The following is a 16,672-nucleotide window of genomic DNA, read 5'->3' on the forward strand; positions in this document are numbered from 1 at the left end:
TTGCCAGAATTGCCTTCCTGACAGAGTTCTGTGAAAATCTTAGAGGTAATGAGAGCCAGACTTTTAGGTTAACAGGATTGTACTGAACATGATCAATACTTCATCTACTTGGAAATTCTCTCTAAAACAGCAAATGCTTCTGTAGATGGCTCAGTCACAGTCTACACTTTGATCTATGAAGAGATTTATGCATCTTGCTTTCAAGGAATGAATGAAAATTTTCGAAGGAAGGCTTGGGAGTTTAAGCTTCATTTATTTCAGACTGGATTCACCAGAAATTAGTTGAGGAAGAAATAGAGAAGCACTGCATTATGTTGACAATGGGAGAAATGTGTCACTGACATCTGAGCAAAGAAATGGGCTGAATCTGTTTGATTGCATTAATAACAAAGGGAGAGGACAACTGGTGCCAGGGAAACAGAAGACAGGCAATTTGTCTAAAATCTTAGCACAGCTATCTCCTTGTAATGTTCAGGTAGACAGACAATGTCTTGAATTCTTCATACTTTGGTGGAACTAAATCAATTGAGATCAATTTGTCTCTCTCCTTTTACCAGTTACAATTCAGTGACTTGTCTTCTCTTGGATTTTTATATCAAGCTAGCTAAGAAGCACCTCTTCTAGGCAAAGACCCACCACTTTAACTCCTGTATCATATCAGCACTTCATCTTGTTGCAAAGTGAATCTGATTGCAAGAGATGAAGTGTGTGGAGAGCTCTTCCTCCATGTGTTTTCACTCTGAAACCAAAGATCACGTTTATGTATGTCCAATATGTTTTGGTAATTGAGGCATGACAGTGCTGCCAGCTTGGCTTGAAGTATTTCCTTTAATATGATGTGAGCCGTTCATGATGCAATTTTGTTACTGACTCTGAAGTCTCCCTTTTTGTCTCTCCCAGCCTGGTACCATAAATAGAAACCTACTCCTTGCCCATCCCAAGTTCTTGGCTCAGAGCTGTATTTCTTGGCTTTCCTCAGTGGATTGTTTACAATACTTAAACCTTGCCCCACTCTGTGGGAGGCCCAAGGACTAACTATGGGTCTGTGCTTCTCTCTAGCAAACCACGTTATTAAGAGTCTGGTTGCTTGCAGGAGAGGAACACCTAGGAATGGCATTTAGTTAGTGCCTGCACTTTACCAAAGCCATATGTGAGCTGTCTGACCCCTTTAAACTGGTGCTTTTCATGGCCACATGGATGTCAGCAGAAAGACTAGGTGGTCTATTTAGGTAAAGGCTGCAGTCTGTTACAGGGTAAAGGAAGTTCATAGGTCTGCTTCAATACTACCACATTATTAGACAGCAGAAACTTGGCCTGTTCAGCACTGGTTGCTTTTCAGTGTGTAGCCTGTCTTGAGTATTTTTGGTTAGCCGGAAGCACTGAGACTTGGCTTCAGAAGCAAAGCTGCTGTACGACTTGATACTGTTCCAATGGTGTCAGCAAAATAGGAAACCCACTTGCTGCTGTGTTATCAGTTTTGTTTCCTTGTATTCATTAAGGCAGAAATCCTCCCACTAACAAGCCAGTTAGAGATCTGAAGGTCCAGTGGTGTAATATATGTTTTGAAGGTGCAGTGGAAAATACCAATTATACCAGCACTCATTAGGTACTTGATGGTCTACTTTCCATGAGTTAATGACCAATGCCTGTTATTTGTTGGTCTTAAAAGCAAGCAAATAAAATGAGTCTGTCTGTAAAAAAGTGTCGTAGTTTAAAGACAGCATATTTAGTTTAATGACTCAAGAGTGAAAATAAAGTGAGATATGTGACATATGCAGGGATCTTGGTGGCTTTGTATTTGAGTCGTCCCTATGTGAAAAAATACACACAAGTCTACACCCTGTGGGTTTTGTTATAATACACCAATATATCAGATTGAGACTGTATGCAATAACCAGTATTTACCCTCTAAACCTTTCTTTGTCTCTCTCCCTTCCATTGACAAACCAGTCACTTTGGCCTGTGGCCAACACCAAATCCATTTCAGGACTGTATTTTCATTAATACATTATTTTCTTTGATTAAGAGACATTAAGAGGCATTGAAATTCAGAGTATAGCAAATTTTTTATAAGCTCCCTGACCTACACATTACAAAGTAGCATAGTCAGCAAGATTTCCTTTTATTCAACTTTTCCCCACTGCTGGAAGAACTAGAAAAATGCTTCTAAATGGATGACTTAAGTTGTACAGGAAGGGTAACCACTCTCAGGAAACAGCTTTGAAGGGCACCACAGGGAATAGGGTAAAGAGCTGGGAAGAACTGCTGTGCCTGAAAGGTGGATTCTTCCACCGAGGAAGCTGAGTGTACCAGAATTAAGATTTTATGTTGTGCACTTACTGTGAAGGGCACAGGAACAGGATGCAGATGTGGTGGATGCAGATGTCAAGGCCTGCAGTGTAAAATAACTGTCTAGGAAAATCAGTTTTAAGAGAGATAATGCTCATCCAGAAGCCAGAAAGATGCTTGATTTTATTCTGCCTGGGTGCATTTGACAGGACCTTATGAACTGCTGTGCACTCTGTGTCCTTCCCACTGGAGAACACCTTCAGGAGGGTGTCTGGAAAGGGTGCAGGCACAGAATTACTCTGTTGCAGGAGACTTACAGCCAAAATGTTTCTCACCCATAGTGCCAGTGCTGGCAACTAACTACATGATCCCCATCAGGAGCTCTTAACACACCAGCCAGCCATTAGGCTTTGGCTACAGACTGCTGACAGAGGCTAAAATTGATGGGGTAAGGAGGGATATGTGCACGATACATTATTAATCCAACTTAACTTTCTGCTAATCCTTCTTTGTTCCAAATACCAATTACTCATCCATTGTACTTTAACTAAGAAGTAAATGTGTTACTGTAGCTAAGGTTAGTAAATATCACAGCTGAGACTAATCTAGCCACACATCCATACATAGCTTGCCCTTTCCTGGTACCATTTTAGGTAAGGGTGATTGTCACAAAGCTCATCCAAGTGTGTTTCTGAAGTTGTGCTGTCTTTCACCACAAGTTCTGATTGTTCTTTGTGTATTAACAGATACGCTTAGTACAGAGGCCAGTGTAATTCACAGTACTTAGAGCAAATGCAAGCTGAGAAAACAGTAAACTGCAAGAAGTAAAAGAAAAAAGCCCAGGAACTCTCAAGTAAAGGTATCTCAACCTCTGACCACTGGGTAGTATACTGCAGGATTCACTGAGCTTGGTTTTGGAAGAGGAAGAAAAGAGGTCACCCACTTGTCAGAACTTTAAGAACAACAGTATTCAGGTGTCCTAAGTTAGTTTTCCACAAATGTGTTGCTCTCAGAGGAAGTAACTCTTGTCAGAAGCCATATGGGAAAGGTGACTCCTCATCATCACAGCATATCCACAGTTCTGTAAACTTTTTGTACATCCACAGCCTTGCAAATCACAAACATTTGGAATAAGCCAGGCTGGCTACCTTCAGTCTGGTTTGAGTCATCATCACACAGTGCAGCTGCCCCTCTCAGAATGGTGAAGTTCACAGATTATAGAAGTGCTGCTTTCTTGCCTCACTGGGCTGCAGCAGCTTCTCTCACCCTGCAAAGGCCTTAACCACTGCCATCCCTTTCCCTGCTCCCTTTTATACCCCTCTGTAGGCCCACCACCCTCCCAGGTGTGAGACTGCCACGGTGAGTGCTGGTTTGTTGTTAACCCTTCCTTGGCCACCTGGCAGGAGGAGCCTGTCCTGTACAGGGCAGCTCTACTAGAAAACTGGGGCTTCTAAAGAATTCATCAAACAAATCTGGGGGTTTTGAGAGGTGATTTGATGGGGCCCTTGTGGAAAGCTGTCCTGAGTGTTACTAAATCAGCAAGTATGCAGCTCAGACTGGGTGCACCGTGCTGGTCTTGCTTTCTGTGTTTCTGAATTCCTGACATGTCCAGGAGCATTCACGTGCTCAGTGTTTGTACCTCTCTGAGATGTGTGTTTTCACTAACATCCTTTCCTGTTGATTCACGTAAGTAGTGCTCCAGCAGTGGTTATGTGGAGTGGAAAAGTGAATCAATCTGGGCGGTCCCCTTAATGGGTGATCTGTTTTGTAATTTGTGCAGAGGAATTTCTCCAAGGAAACTGTTTGCTTTCTTCCCAAACACTGTGTTACCTAACTCTTAGTGGAACAAAACTGTGTCTCTATAGCTCATCTCAAAGTTGTTTCAACTTGCAGTCCAGTCCCCACATCCTCCGTGTGTTCAGCAGTCCCTGCAAAGCTCCACCCTCCCATCCATTTAATAACCACCTTAACCCAGGGCCTGATTTTCCCAGTCTCTCCTTCGCCCGCCCAGCAGCGCTTCCTTTCCCCTTGGCCCCCGGCCTCGCAAGCAGCGATTGCTGTGTGTGGAGCCTTTGTGCTCAGCCCAGGACTTGTGGTGCCAAGCAGCCTCTTTGCTTGCTGGAAGCACAGCATGAGTGTGGGGACAGTCCTCTTCCAGTCCAGCAGCTATGGTAAGGAGGGCAAACTGCTCTGCTGCCTTGGCGAGGGCACCTCCGAGCCTGACACGCGCTTCACAGGTAGGATGCTCGGGGGTGTAATCCTGTCCTATCCCTTTCCTGGCTTTCTCCAAGTGCTTCAAGGAGGATGGGGTCCTTTCAAGTCTGTCTTTGTCTTGTGGTACGAGACCAGCCACAGGCAGTTGTGAGATTGCCAGCTTTTATTGGGATTTTAGGATTATTGAAATGCTTCTTTTCTACAAGCAGTTACACAGTATTTCATAAATAGAGACCACTTCAGCACTTAATATGACTCTAAAATTAAAATTTAGTATATTCTACCTTCTGCTCTGAGACCAAAGAGATTGGTAATTGGAGTGTTGGCAGCAAGGGTGAGGGACAAAACACCCCTTACATGTTGGCTGGATAGGAAAGCATTCGTATCCGGAGAGAGCAAATTGTATTGCGGGAATAAAGTAAGGAAGGAGATGGATGAAGTGTAACCTCCTTGTGTGACTGTGTATTATTTGTTCACTAAGTGATGATGTGAGTTTTCCATTTCATAGGAAATGAAAGTGATAATGTAAGATTTATGGTTAGCTTTGAAAAGGAGCTGATATAAAACAGAATTTCCCAGCTCATTTCCTGACTTTTGCTGTGGACAGAGCTTGCAAATTATTCAGCTGGACGGGCATCATTGGTGACATGCTTTGGTTATCTCTGTGATGATCCTGTTTCACTTATGTGATGGATGGTGTAGATCCCACACCTTATGGAACAGCATGGGCTGTTAGGGAAATACAACCTGCAAGAAATACTTTTATATCCTGGTAAAAACCCCTTCAGGTGTTGGGTAACCTTTACAGTTATTTAAGCATTCAAGTCACTCTAACATGAAAGTGAGGGAAGTTAGTGAGACATAAACTCTTAAAAGCATTTGATTTTTAGGTAATGTGATTTTTAGGTAAGCACTGTAGCTAAGTGATTGAAGCTTCTCATCAAACATTAACTTCTGCTGGCTTTTTTGTACATCAAGTGGGTGTTAAGAACATGTGCCAGCCTCCCAGGCGTTCCCAGGAAAGTGGTAGGAGTCCCACATCTGCTTTGACTCCCCGCTGCCAGTCCAGCACAGCCCCACACGTGTTTCCATGTGGGCAGAACTCCTGGTGCTGATCAGGTGGTGTTTCTGGTGGCTTTGCCTTGCCTGCAGTGGGCTCAGCTGGGCTCAGTGAGACCCAATAGCTTGCACTGTGCTTATTTTGGGTTTTTCTTTCTGGTGGCAGGTGAGAACTGCTTGCTGCAGCAGCTCTGGAGCTGGGCTGGCACTGGGCTGCTTCAAGCTGTCTGTGGGTGCATGGATAAACACTTAACCTTGAGCTGTCTGTGGAGCGGGGCTAGGGTGTTCAGTGCATGAGCTTTTCTGGCTGGAGAAAGAAACTTAAAGGATGCTTTGATTTAGAATAAATGTAATCATTTTGTTTAAAGCCTTTCACTGGTTGGCAGATACATAATTGAAAGTAAGAAGGTAGTGAACATCGTTAAGGTATTTTGGAGCTGAAAGGTTGGGTATTTTTTGGAAACTGGCTACTTTTGTGTTTGCTCTCTAGCAGAGATGTGAAAGTCAGGGTTCTCGTACAGCACATTTGGCTTTGCTTAAGGCATTGAAACACTCATAACACAAGTCACTGTAGGAGCATAAAGAATGTGTTATTTAATTAAATAGGTATTTTTAGTCCATAAAAGAGAGCTGGGTTTAGGAACTGGTGTTCTTTCCTGGAGCTTAACAACCGGACATATGTATGCACACATACAGCCCTAAGAAAATACAGTGGGATGTTGGCAGTAATGTAGGTGGCTGAGCACTGGGATTTCTTATTTTCCACGATAGCATCCAGTCTGATGGGTTAACATCTTGTAAAACTAATTGCAGTTGAGAGTTAGGAATAAGAAGTGTATGTAAATATTGCATCTGCAGGCAGTGCAATCAAGGAACTGACATTTTGGTGGCTTAGTCTGTAGTCTCTTCTTTTTGTGCTGGGAGAACCTTGACAGAAGGCTACTTTTAGGTTATTAAGTAATAGCAAGATGAACAGGTTATGCAAGCAGTAGAACTCTGAAATGCAGTCAAAAGCCACTTAGCTACATGTTTAAAATGGAAACAGAACAAACCTCTACTGCTTCCTTTCTCATATGCCTACAATACAGTTAAAAAGCATGTTATAGGCTGGAAACGCCCCTTAGTTCTCATTTTCCAGGCTTGAGCTCTGTCCTATGACACAGATTTGGCATATTACTGTGCCTGTTACTTGGCACAGGCTTCTTCCTGTTTTGTGTCTCGCTGACTTCCCAGTTTTCCTGTCCTGTGTTTCATTTGAGCTCTTTGTTCCTTTTTCAAGTGCCTTACAGACCAGCTCTTACTAATGAGTGTAAATCTCAGGGTCCTGTTGGGAAGAGGGGAGGTGTAGCCACACACACGTTCTCTGGCAGTGTCTGCTTAAAAACATCCCAAGCCTGACTTCTCAGCCCCTGAGAAATGGGCCAAACCAATGACTGTAAAGCAAAGAAAGCCTCAGATTTTTTAGAGAGAACTTTTTATGTTTAGTGCATTTAATGAAATCTCTTTACAGTGTACATTTCCCTAAGTAAGTTCAACAAGAGAATTCAGAAATAGATATTGGCACAGGGATGTAGATCTGTGCCATCAGAGAAAAAGTATATACCTTTACACCTTCATATGTTTTTGCTCCCTTGAGCAGCCCCCATGTATGAAACCACACCATCACTCTTTTTCTTGTCTTAATATTGAAATTTACTCTACTGCATGTTCCTGGAAAACTTCTCTGTGAATTAGAAAGCCAGTGATGGTCTTGACATAGCACTAGCATGAAATGCTCAGACAGTTCTGCGTCTTACTGCAGTTCTTCCTAAAACCCTATGGATTTAGATTGGTTTTAATCACCACAGGAACTGTAGGGACTTCTTTCTTTTGTTTATAAAACACGTCTGATTCCTCCCCCCACTCCCTTGTAGTGACAAGTTTGCATCAGTTTTCTGTTGGAACAGCAAAACAAAAATGCTGCTGCTAAATACCCAGCATCACCTGTACTACCTTCTGTCCCTGTCGGTTTTGCAACTCTGTTTACACAGTCTTGAAATGTATTACAAATCACTGTCATTCCTGTTAATACTAAATAAGTTACTATCCCAACTTACACGTCTCATAATTCAGTCTCACCTGTATTTGTAATGTTGGTCTCAGATCCAGGCTGTCTATGTCCACCACAGAAACCATGCGGACAAAACGTAACATTTTGTGATTGAAAGGTTTCCTTCACTACTTCATGTAATTAAAAAAAGTTATTTTTATTGTGCACCTATTTTTTTATCTATGAATGCTTAAATAATTTCAAGTAGAGGTGTAGATAAATAAAAGTATATATAATATAATAAATGCTAAATAGAAATTTTACGTACATAGCTTGCTACTTGGCATATAGGTAGTTAATCACCTTCTCCAGGAGTTGCACTCGGTGATCCTTGTTGGTTCCTTCCAACTCAGGATATTCCCTGCCTCTGTAATTTACAGCTGTACACAAAGTAATTGCCTCTCCTGTCCTTTCCTCAGAGGCCCTGCACCGCCCCTATGGTTGTGAAGTCGAGCCCCAGGCACTGAACGAAGCCATCAGATGGAGCTCCAAGGAGAATCTGCTTGGAGCCACTGAGAGCGATCCCAATCTCTTTGTTGCACTTTATGATTTTGTAGCAAGTGGTGACAACACACTCAGCATCACCAAAGGTAAGGCTGGGAGCGCAGAGCAGCTGCGAGCTTGAAAACTCAGCAGCAGAAATCAGGAAGTGGAATCCTTCCCCGGACAGGAATGGGAGCAGTGTCCTTAGAGAAGGTGATTCCCTGCAGTGATGGTGGGAAGCGGATGGTCCGTCCCTATGGTGCTGGAGGGACACCTGCCGGGCAGTTCTGCTGGGACAGGCACAGTCCAGCCCACTCCTGTGCCAGGCTCCCCGCAGCACTGGCCCTCTGAGACACCTGCTGTAGGAAGGGCAGAGGGAAATGGGTACATCATAGATGGTGAGAGAACTCGGCAGTTTCAGCCGGGGGCAGAACCAAGAATTAAGTACGGCACAGACACTTTCTGATTCTGGTCAGTACATATGTCAGAACTGTTAAATCATGTGCCATTTAAGGCTTCAAGGAAACAAACCTCATCCCTCCAAGAAAATAAAGTCTTCCTAGTCTAATAAAGTACAAGAAGCTTTTTGAGTTCGTCACTCTCACGGCACTAAATCAGTCAGTGAACAGTGTCCTAGGTATTCTGTCTGAGCCTTTGCTTCATAAATACTTTATATGTAGCAGTTTAATTGTAAGATGATTTTAATGTTAAGCTACAAACCCAGGCTCGGCTGATGCTGAGTTTCTCCCTCAGTGAGCCCCAACAGCTTGCACTGTGCTCATTTTGTTTCTTTCTTTCTGGGGACAGGTGAGAAGTTGCGCGTCCTGGGCTACAACCAGAATGGCGAATGGAGCGAGGTACGTTCGAAGAATGGGCAGGGCTGGGTACCGAGCAACTACATCACTCCAGTGAACAGCCTGGAGAAGCACTCGTGGTACCACGGGCCGGTGTCCCGCAGCGCAGCCGAGTACCTGCTGAGCAGCCTCATCAACGGCAGCTTCCTGGTGCGGGAGAGCGAGAGCAGCCCGGGGCAGCTGTCCATCTCGCTCCGGTACGAAGGACGCGTTTACCACTACAGGATCAACACCACCTCGGATGGCAAGGTAAGGACCTCTGGACAATGCTGTGGGGAGAGGAGGTGAAGATGCTCATTAAGAGATGGTGCAGAATCTCCAGTTGCAGACTGTTAAGGGAGGGGGGTGTGTGACTAAACAGGTCCAGTATTAATATAAAAGAACACGTGTGCCAAGGGTTTGGTGGTAACTCCCCAAACAGCACTTTGGAAGAAGTGCAGACAGTTCTTGTCTGGGCTGAAAGTAGCTGGGTAGCAAAGCAGCTGTGGATGGAGGTGGTGATAGCCTTCCACTGATCCCCTTAGAATCAGCAGAGCTTTGGTAAGTCAGCATTTTTAACCAAGATCAAGTAGTGGTATGTTGTGTTGAGAGATGAAGAAATAGGCCTTGTGCTTGACTGAGAATTCCAGTTTCTAGTCCTGTAAAGCACAAGGCAGGAGACAGCAGAGCTCTTAAGTGATGGCTTATATGTAGTTGCCTTCTGCAGGTAAAAATCCCACAGATTAATAGTTATTTGCCCAACAGGAAGAGAACAGATATTCTAAAATCCCTGGGTTTTGATTTTTTAAAAAACCATTAATTTTTTAAAAAACCATTAAAGTGTTTGCACTGTATCTGTTTTCCAATGTTACTGAAAACTTCCAGCTGCCTTCATTTAAGCAGACTCCTGTTTCATGCTGCACAGGTCTATGTGACAGCAGAAAGCCGTTTCAGCACCCTGGCAGAGCTCGTGCACCATCACTCGACGGTGGCAGATGGCCTGGTGACAACTCTGCACTACCCAGCACCCAAGTGCAATAAGCCCACGGTGTACGGAGTGTCCCCCATCCACGACAAGTGGGAGATGGAGCGCACCGACATCACCATGAAGCACAAGCTCGGGGGAGGACAGTATGGAGAGGTCTACGTGGGGGTCTGGAAGAAATACAATCTCACAGTGGCTGTGAAAACATTAAAGGTGAGGTTTCAGATTGCAGGCACTGCTTGTTTGGTCACCGTTTATGACACGAGTAAGGAAACTGTAACGCTCTCAGCTACACCTAATGATACGAACATCAGAAAATGGATCTGCATGAAAGCCATGCTTGGGAGCAGCCTTGCAGATCCAAGTGACCCTATCAAACCTACACCAGTGCACGTGGCTTGGAAACAAATTGAAATTTTGGCCCAGCAGGAGCTGCATGTCCAAGTCAGACCAGTAGAAATGGTTACAAACACAACTTCCCTTCCTCCAGAGGAGCTGTGGAGGCTTTAAGAAATCAAAGGTCAGAAAAAACCTTCTATAAGCTGTCCTCCACTCCTGGAAAAATTCAGCTTCTCCGTTTCTCTTTCTTTTCAAAACCTTGGGTTTGTTTCAGCATTAACAACTGCAATTCTAAGTGTCCCCTGAGTAACTTAATTTTTATAGCTATACAGGGGAACTCAGTCAGTGATCCTGAGAGTCTTCCTCTCACCAGCCACAACAGCTACCAAATGAGCAAGCCTGGCACTGCCAGGGCGCTGCAGATCAGTCCCTGCAGGACAGCCAGGCAGCTGTTCAGGGCTGCTACAGTTTGCTTTGGTAAAAGCCAAAATAGCAGAATGGAGACAAAGATGCCATCATTTATATTCAGCCTGGATGTGTGGTGTTAACCAGACCTTGATCATGAAGATAAATGTTCTCTTCTTTTGCCTCTCTGTCTATCTAGGAAGATACCATGGAGGTGGAGGAGTTCTTGAAAGAAGCAGCTGTGATGAAGGAGATCAAGCACCCCAATCTAGTGCAGTTGTTAGGTCAGTGAAATGCCTTGGTCTTTCTGTTCTTACTTAGTCATCATTTTGGCAGAAACTTGCCTGGTTTAAATGCAGTGGCAGCTTTTCTGTATTTATATAACTTTATGAATCAGGTCAGGTTATGGGGTGGTATTTTTGACAGCTTTATGTAATATTGGAGCTAAGGGACACTAATTTTAAATAAAACATCAAATACAGTCACTTACATTAGTAGACAACTTTGCAGTGGAGGCACGACTGTTACATAAAAGTTTGCAATATCATCCTCCTGCTGGTTTGTGTCCTTGGCCTTAGAAATGCTCCAGGGTTCAGTCATCAAGTTTGGATTCCTTCTCTGCTGTGTTAAATTGGATTTACAAAATCATTTTCCGTTACTTATTTTTCTGAGAGAACAGAACAAAATTGTAAGAGAATTCTAAGTGAAAGGAAAAAAACTGTTGGAAGCACAACAAATACCATTCTCCAAACTTCTCAAATCAGAGACATTTACAGAAAAGGCTGCACTGAAGAGAACAAATTAGTCTATAATTAAGCAGAAGATACCAGATGGCTGCTGCTGTGAGGGGACTCTGTGTATCACCAAATAAGTACATGAGATCAAACAACTCAGGACTGGAAGAAATCCACAGGCTTTACATCTTTGCTCTGCCCTGTTGTCTCACTGGCAGATGCATGATATGATGATCATTATTAAATAGTTGGCATAGCTGTTAAATCTACATGCACAAGGATTCTTAAGGAGACACCCTAAACCTTTACTAGTGTTTAATTGCCTCTGGATTTCTGGCGCTTTCAGGAGCAGAGCTGGCAAGCCAAGCCTAGGATGAAAGAAGAAATGTGAAGAATGTGAAGGCTTTTGCTAATGGCAGCTGTTCTGTATCCATTTAAAAAATGGGCACAGGTGAAGTGTGTTCCAGCCCTGTCTGGTTCCAGGAGCCCAGACTTAGAGATTTGTCATCAGAGAGCTGCATTTTTGCTCTTTCTGATGCACAGTGCAGTTGTGCTTTATTCCTGTGTGCGTGTAAGGCCCTCAGCAGAGCTGCAGGGGGGATCCCAGAGCTGTGACAAGAGTATCCTGTTGCTCTCCTCCTCCGCCTTTACATGCTTTGCACAGTGACTGCAGCAAGCAGTCATCCCAGGAATGTGTGAGAATGCTGCTCCAGGAGCAGGTCCCACTGTGCTGATTCCTTACCCGGCACATGGGAGTGCTTCACATGGCTCTGTAGTGACATTTCAGTCTGGAAATCTTGCCAGCTGACAGGTACCTGCTTCCAGTTGGCCACTCTTCAGCTTTATGAAGGCAGGGAGGGGAAGAAAAGCAAATTGTGTGTTCAAAGTTCTCTTCTTACATTCTGTAACCTTTCAAAGAACAGAACTACTGCTTCATGTATATTCTATAGGAACAGTAGTGCTTTCATAGAGATGTTTCTCTCTATCCATGAAGTGGATGGACAGAAAAATAGACAGAAGCCCTGAATTTTAAGTTGGGCTGCACTGACCTGGGTCTTGTACATGGAAGTCTTCATTTTCCCAGAGAAACGCTCACTGGTACAAAATGCACTAAATGGCTGTTAACTCAGGAATGGAGGTGAGAAAGTGAAGCTTTATTCACATGCTGCCTTTTTGCCTGGCAGGTGTGTGCACCCTGGAGCCCCCTTTCTACATTGTGACAGAGTACATGCCCTACGGGAACCTGCTCGACTACCTGCGGGAGTGCAACCGCGAGGAGGTCAGTGCTGTCGTGCTGCTCTACATGGCCACCCAGATCTCCTCTGCCATGGAATACCTGGAGAAGAAGAACTTCATTCACAGGTGGGTGAAGTCATGTGGAGTTGGTACAGTTTCAGATTGCAATGATTAACAGGCCACGAGCATGGTGGGCCAGGAATTCCAGCTTTTGGGGATATTTCTTCCAGAGTTAGATTCACGCTGGCTTACCCATGGCTGTGTTGACTTCAGTACTGTCTTGGAATACCTTCTCCCAAGGACTTTAATAGCAATCTTGTGCCCAACTGCCTGGCAACAGCTGGTGTTGACCTGTACCCCTGGTGTGCAGATAGTGTCCACCTAAAGTCCTGTTTAAATCCAGATAAAGCTGTGCCATAAACCTGTTACCAGTGTGCGATGAGTTGCTGATCCCATCCTCAAGAAACATAAACTTGGTGCTGTAACAGCCATCATTGCTGAAAACTTAATAGAATTTAAAGAGTTAGTCCTAATCCTGATTTACCTCATTGCTCCTAAGAATAAGTCCACTCAGTTTCTGACACTGTTCAGGGCAAAGCTCACCTTGCCTTTACCTGCTGCATACAGAGAGCGCTTCCCGGTCCAGGAGAGTGGGGCCCCAAAACTGCATTCAAAAGCCCTGCTCCTGCTGCAGTGGTGTCCTTTTTTCCTCTGTACAGGGACCTGGCAGCACGGAACTGCTTAGTTGGAGAAAACCACGTGGTGAAGGTGGCTGACTTTGGCTTAAGTCGACTCATGACGGGTGATACCTACACAGCCCATGCTGGGGCCAAGTTCCCAATCAAATGGACAGCTCCCGAGAGCCTGGCCTACAACACCTTTTCAATCAAATCAGATGTGTGGGGTAAGAAAACTCACCTTCAGTGTCCTTCTCTTGTTCATTTTGGTTTTTTCTGCCAGCCCACACAATGACTTGCTTTCTGGCCTGGGCAGAAACCTTTGTGAAGACGGTCACTTGCCAGGTCACAGCGTCATGAATCAATAGCATTTCTAGCATGTGATGTCTCCACCTAGACTGGCCTGACATCTGCAAGGAAACAATGCTGCCTCAAGCTGCAGTGAAGGCCACAGAGGAATGAACAACACAAGGGCAGAGTTATGACAGGAGTTTTGTTTCCCTGCTTTTGCAGCCTTTGGGGTGCTGTTATGGGAAATTGCTACCTATGGGATGTCACCGTACCCAGGCATTGACCTCTCTCAGGTGTATGATCTGCTGGAAAAGGGCTATCGGATGGAGCAGCCAGAGGGGTGCCCTCCCAAGGTGTATGAACTGATGAGGGCATGTGAGTATCTTCTTCCAGTTTCGGGGACAAAGCCTGGGAAGGTGGGAGGAATCTGTAGTAAGAGCCCATCAGTCTCCAGCAATACCTGATCCCCAGCACGTCAAAGTCAGGGTGGGCTTCGGTTATGAAACTAAGAAGGTGGGGAATTATGAGGGATATTACTGCTTAAAAAAAGCTTCCCAAAAGCTGGGAATTCATGTGATCCTGATGCAAAACAAGCAGACTGCCAGTCACTTTCCAGACCCTGTGGTGATACCAGCAAACAGTGCTTCCAGAATACATTCCTCTAGTGCAGATTTCTAACTACAGAAATTACACTTTCCATCATGATACTCTTCTGTAACTTTCCAAGCTCCATCTAGGATCAAGGCACTCTCCTCCTCTTTCCCCCACAGGGTGCACACATCCTTCTTTTGGAAGGGTCTGCCTGAATTTCAATGTTAAGAGCATGTGAGCAGGATGTTGCCTGGAGCTTTACATGCCCAGTTATCTCTGACTGGGCTAGATGTGTTCAGTCCAAGCAGCCAGGGTAGCAAATAGGGAATTGTCCTTTGCCCAAAAAAATCAGAAAGGGGGATAGGGAGATCAGAAAAAGCTGTAGAGTTGGCAGAGAGCGAGGATTTTCAGAATTGGTTCCTTTTTCTCAAGATTTGCTTGCTAGGATACAGTAGGGTGACTGGCTGCTGCCATGAATCAGTACCTGTGAATGATTCTAAAGCCTCTTTAACAGTAGGTCAGGGTCTGACTACTTTCTGTCTCCTTGGACAGAAGAAAAATGAATCTCCTCGTTTCAGGTACTGAGACTTAACTCTGCTTTCTGACATTGCAGGCTGGAAGTGGAACCCACCAGACCGACCTTCCTTTGCTGAGACCCACCAGGCCTTTGAAACCATGTTCCATGACTCGAGCATCTCAGAGGGTGAGAGCTGCTGTTGTTTTGTTCCTGAAACAGCACTGGAGGTTATCCCCAGAGTGCTGTGGCTCATGGATGGGCCCTTAGGGCTCATCTGCTGGCAGTGGGGTTGAGATGGAGCTCCATCCCTTACTTATTCTTTTAGCCATAATTGGGGTAAATATGTTCTCTTACTTGCTGCACAAATACTGAATAAACTTCAGACACATTCCAGTGCAGGGGACAGTGTCATTTCATTTGACACTAAGATGCCCAAGAGCCGATTTAAAGAATATTGTCTCCTCTATCAGAGGAAAACTCATGTTTTCCAGGCTGAGGAGGGAGGAATAATGAGTGATGGAGAGAGAGAAAGATGTATGCTTATCACAGTCCCTTGCTGACTGCAGCAATTAGGTCATGAAATATTATTCTACCAGCCTTCACTTTTAAAAAAGCATGCTTTAATCTCTGGATTTTCTGCTTAGCTCCTTCTAGGAGCAAATCTGTGCAGCTCAAGTCTGAAATATAATCTACCAGGAGGTAAATACTGGTGAGGAATGTGACACTATTCAGCAGACAAGCAGAAATGTCAGAGCATTCTGCTCAGTTTTTAAATTAAATATGCAACTGATCCACCAACTTCCCTACTACAGAAAAGACAGCCCAGATGGAATTTTACCAGTGAGGATCTATAACAGGCACATCCAGCAGCCACACAAATGCCAAGCTGGGTGTGGCCAGGAGCTTGTGGGGTTTTTCTGTGTTTTCTTTTTCCTTCTGTTGACCTATTGTTGACATGCAGTCTTCATTTCTAATAGGGGGACGCAGTACTTTGCATCAAGCAAAGCAGCTTAGATCCAGATAGGAACCAACTTTGGGGGTGCATCAGTAGGAGGCACCTTGATTAAAAACAGGCAAATGCATCCAGTGCTGCCTTTAGCTCTTGAGCAGCCCTTAATAGACACCCCCTGCACAGATCATCCTACCACTGGTTATTTTTTGGCTGAATTTATAAGGATGTAAATGAGTTTGAAATCATTACAAAAAACATCTGACCCTGAATACCTCCAGACTTGAACAAAGACTAAATCCATAAATTATGTATTTCTCAGTCATGGATCTCTTCCTGCCAGACTGTGTTTGCAGTAAAGACCCAGGTTTTTTTTCCCTCTTCCTTTGCTGGTCTCTGTTCCAACTGTTCCCTTTTTTTCCTTACAGAGGTAGCAGAGGAGCTTGGAAGAACAGCCTCAGCCTCATCCTCATCCATAGTTCCTTACCTGCCCCGCTTACCCATGCTTCCCTCCAAGACGAGAACCCTGAAGAAACAGGCAGAGAACAAGGAGAACATTGAAGGAACACAGGACACTGTGGAGCACTCGGCGTCCAGCTCAGCACCAGGTGTGGGCACTGGGACAGTGGCGGTGAGGCCACGTGCTCTGGGTGTAAATTCCCCAAGAAACAAAGAACAACACGACAGCAGCTTTGTGCTGTTGTGTCGTGAGTGCTGTTGGCCCAGTTATTTACTAGCAAATAGAAGACATTTTAGCTTTTTCAATGTTCTTTTAGAAAATCCCATTGTGTTTTTTCTTTCAAATTCGGTTTTGCTGCTTTTTTTTAAATGACAGCTTCAAAACTGAAGTTAACAGTGCAGCAAGAGATTTTCTCCTATGCTTAGGGTATTTGGAAAGGAGCAAAAAATAACAGGAAGGGAGTAATAAACTAAAAGAAAAGAGCAACTCTTTTCTGATCTCTCTCTGAAGTGGCCTCCTCA

At 44.4% G+C, this 16,672-nt stretch overlaps 1 protein-coding gene and 1 long non-coding RNA gene across 4 annotated transcripts in view; one reads left to right on the forward strand and one right to left on the reverse strand.

The window, feature by feature from the left end:
* The window catches only part of ABL2 (ABL proto-oncogene 2, non-receptor tyrosine kinase), a 47,344-nt gene that overhangs the window by 22,961 nt on the left and 7,711 nt on the right, over positions 1 to 16,672 (forward strand). For both annotated transcript variants that reach the window (XM_069022929.1, XM_069022931.1), the window contains exons 2-10: positions 8,071 to 8,241; positions 8,942 to 9,237; positions 9,893 to 10,165; positions 10,896 to 10,980; positions 12,615 to 12,792; positions 13,386 to 13,570; positions 13,857 to 14,009; positions 14,839 to 14,928; positions 16,120 to 16,299. In XM_069022929.1, coding sequence (XP_068879030.1) covers positions 8,071 to 8,241; positions 8,942 to 9,237; positions 9,893 to 10,165; positions 10,896 to 10,980; positions 12,615 to 12,792; positions 13,386 to 13,570; positions 13,857 to 14,009; positions 14,839 to 14,928; positions 16,120 to 16,299 — 1,611 coding nt within the window. The remainder of the gene's footprint in view (positions 1 to 8,070; positions 8,242 to 8,941; positions 9,238 to 9,892; positions 10,166 to 10,895; positions 10,981 to 12,614; positions 12,793 to 13,385; positions 13,571 to 13,856; positions 14,010 to 14,838; positions 14,929 to 16,119; positions 16,300 to 16,672) is intronic.
* LOC138113977 (uncharacterized) lies at positions 8,187 to 12,589 on the reverse strand. 2 transcript variants are annotated; one of them, XR_011152427.1, is made up of 4 exons: positions 12,173 to 12,589; positions 11,187 to 11,314; positions 9,106 to 9,257; positions 8,187 to 8,493 (listed from the first exon to the last, which is right to left on the reverse strand). It is a non-coding gene; the product is annotated as an uncharacterized lncRNA (long non-coding RNA). The 2 variants fall into 2 exon arrangements; XR_011152428.1 differs by having other exon boundaries at positions 11,187 to 11,317.

This window comes from Aphelocoma coerulescens, chromosome 8 (genome assembly GCF_041296385.1).
Source record: "Aphelocoma coerulescens isolate FSJ_1873_10779 chromosome 8, UR_Acoe_1.0, whole genome shotgun sequence".
In the NCBI taxonomy this organism is placed as follows: Eukaryota; Metazoa; Chordata; class Aves; order Passeriformes; family Corvidae; genus Aphelocoma; species Aphelocoma coerulescens.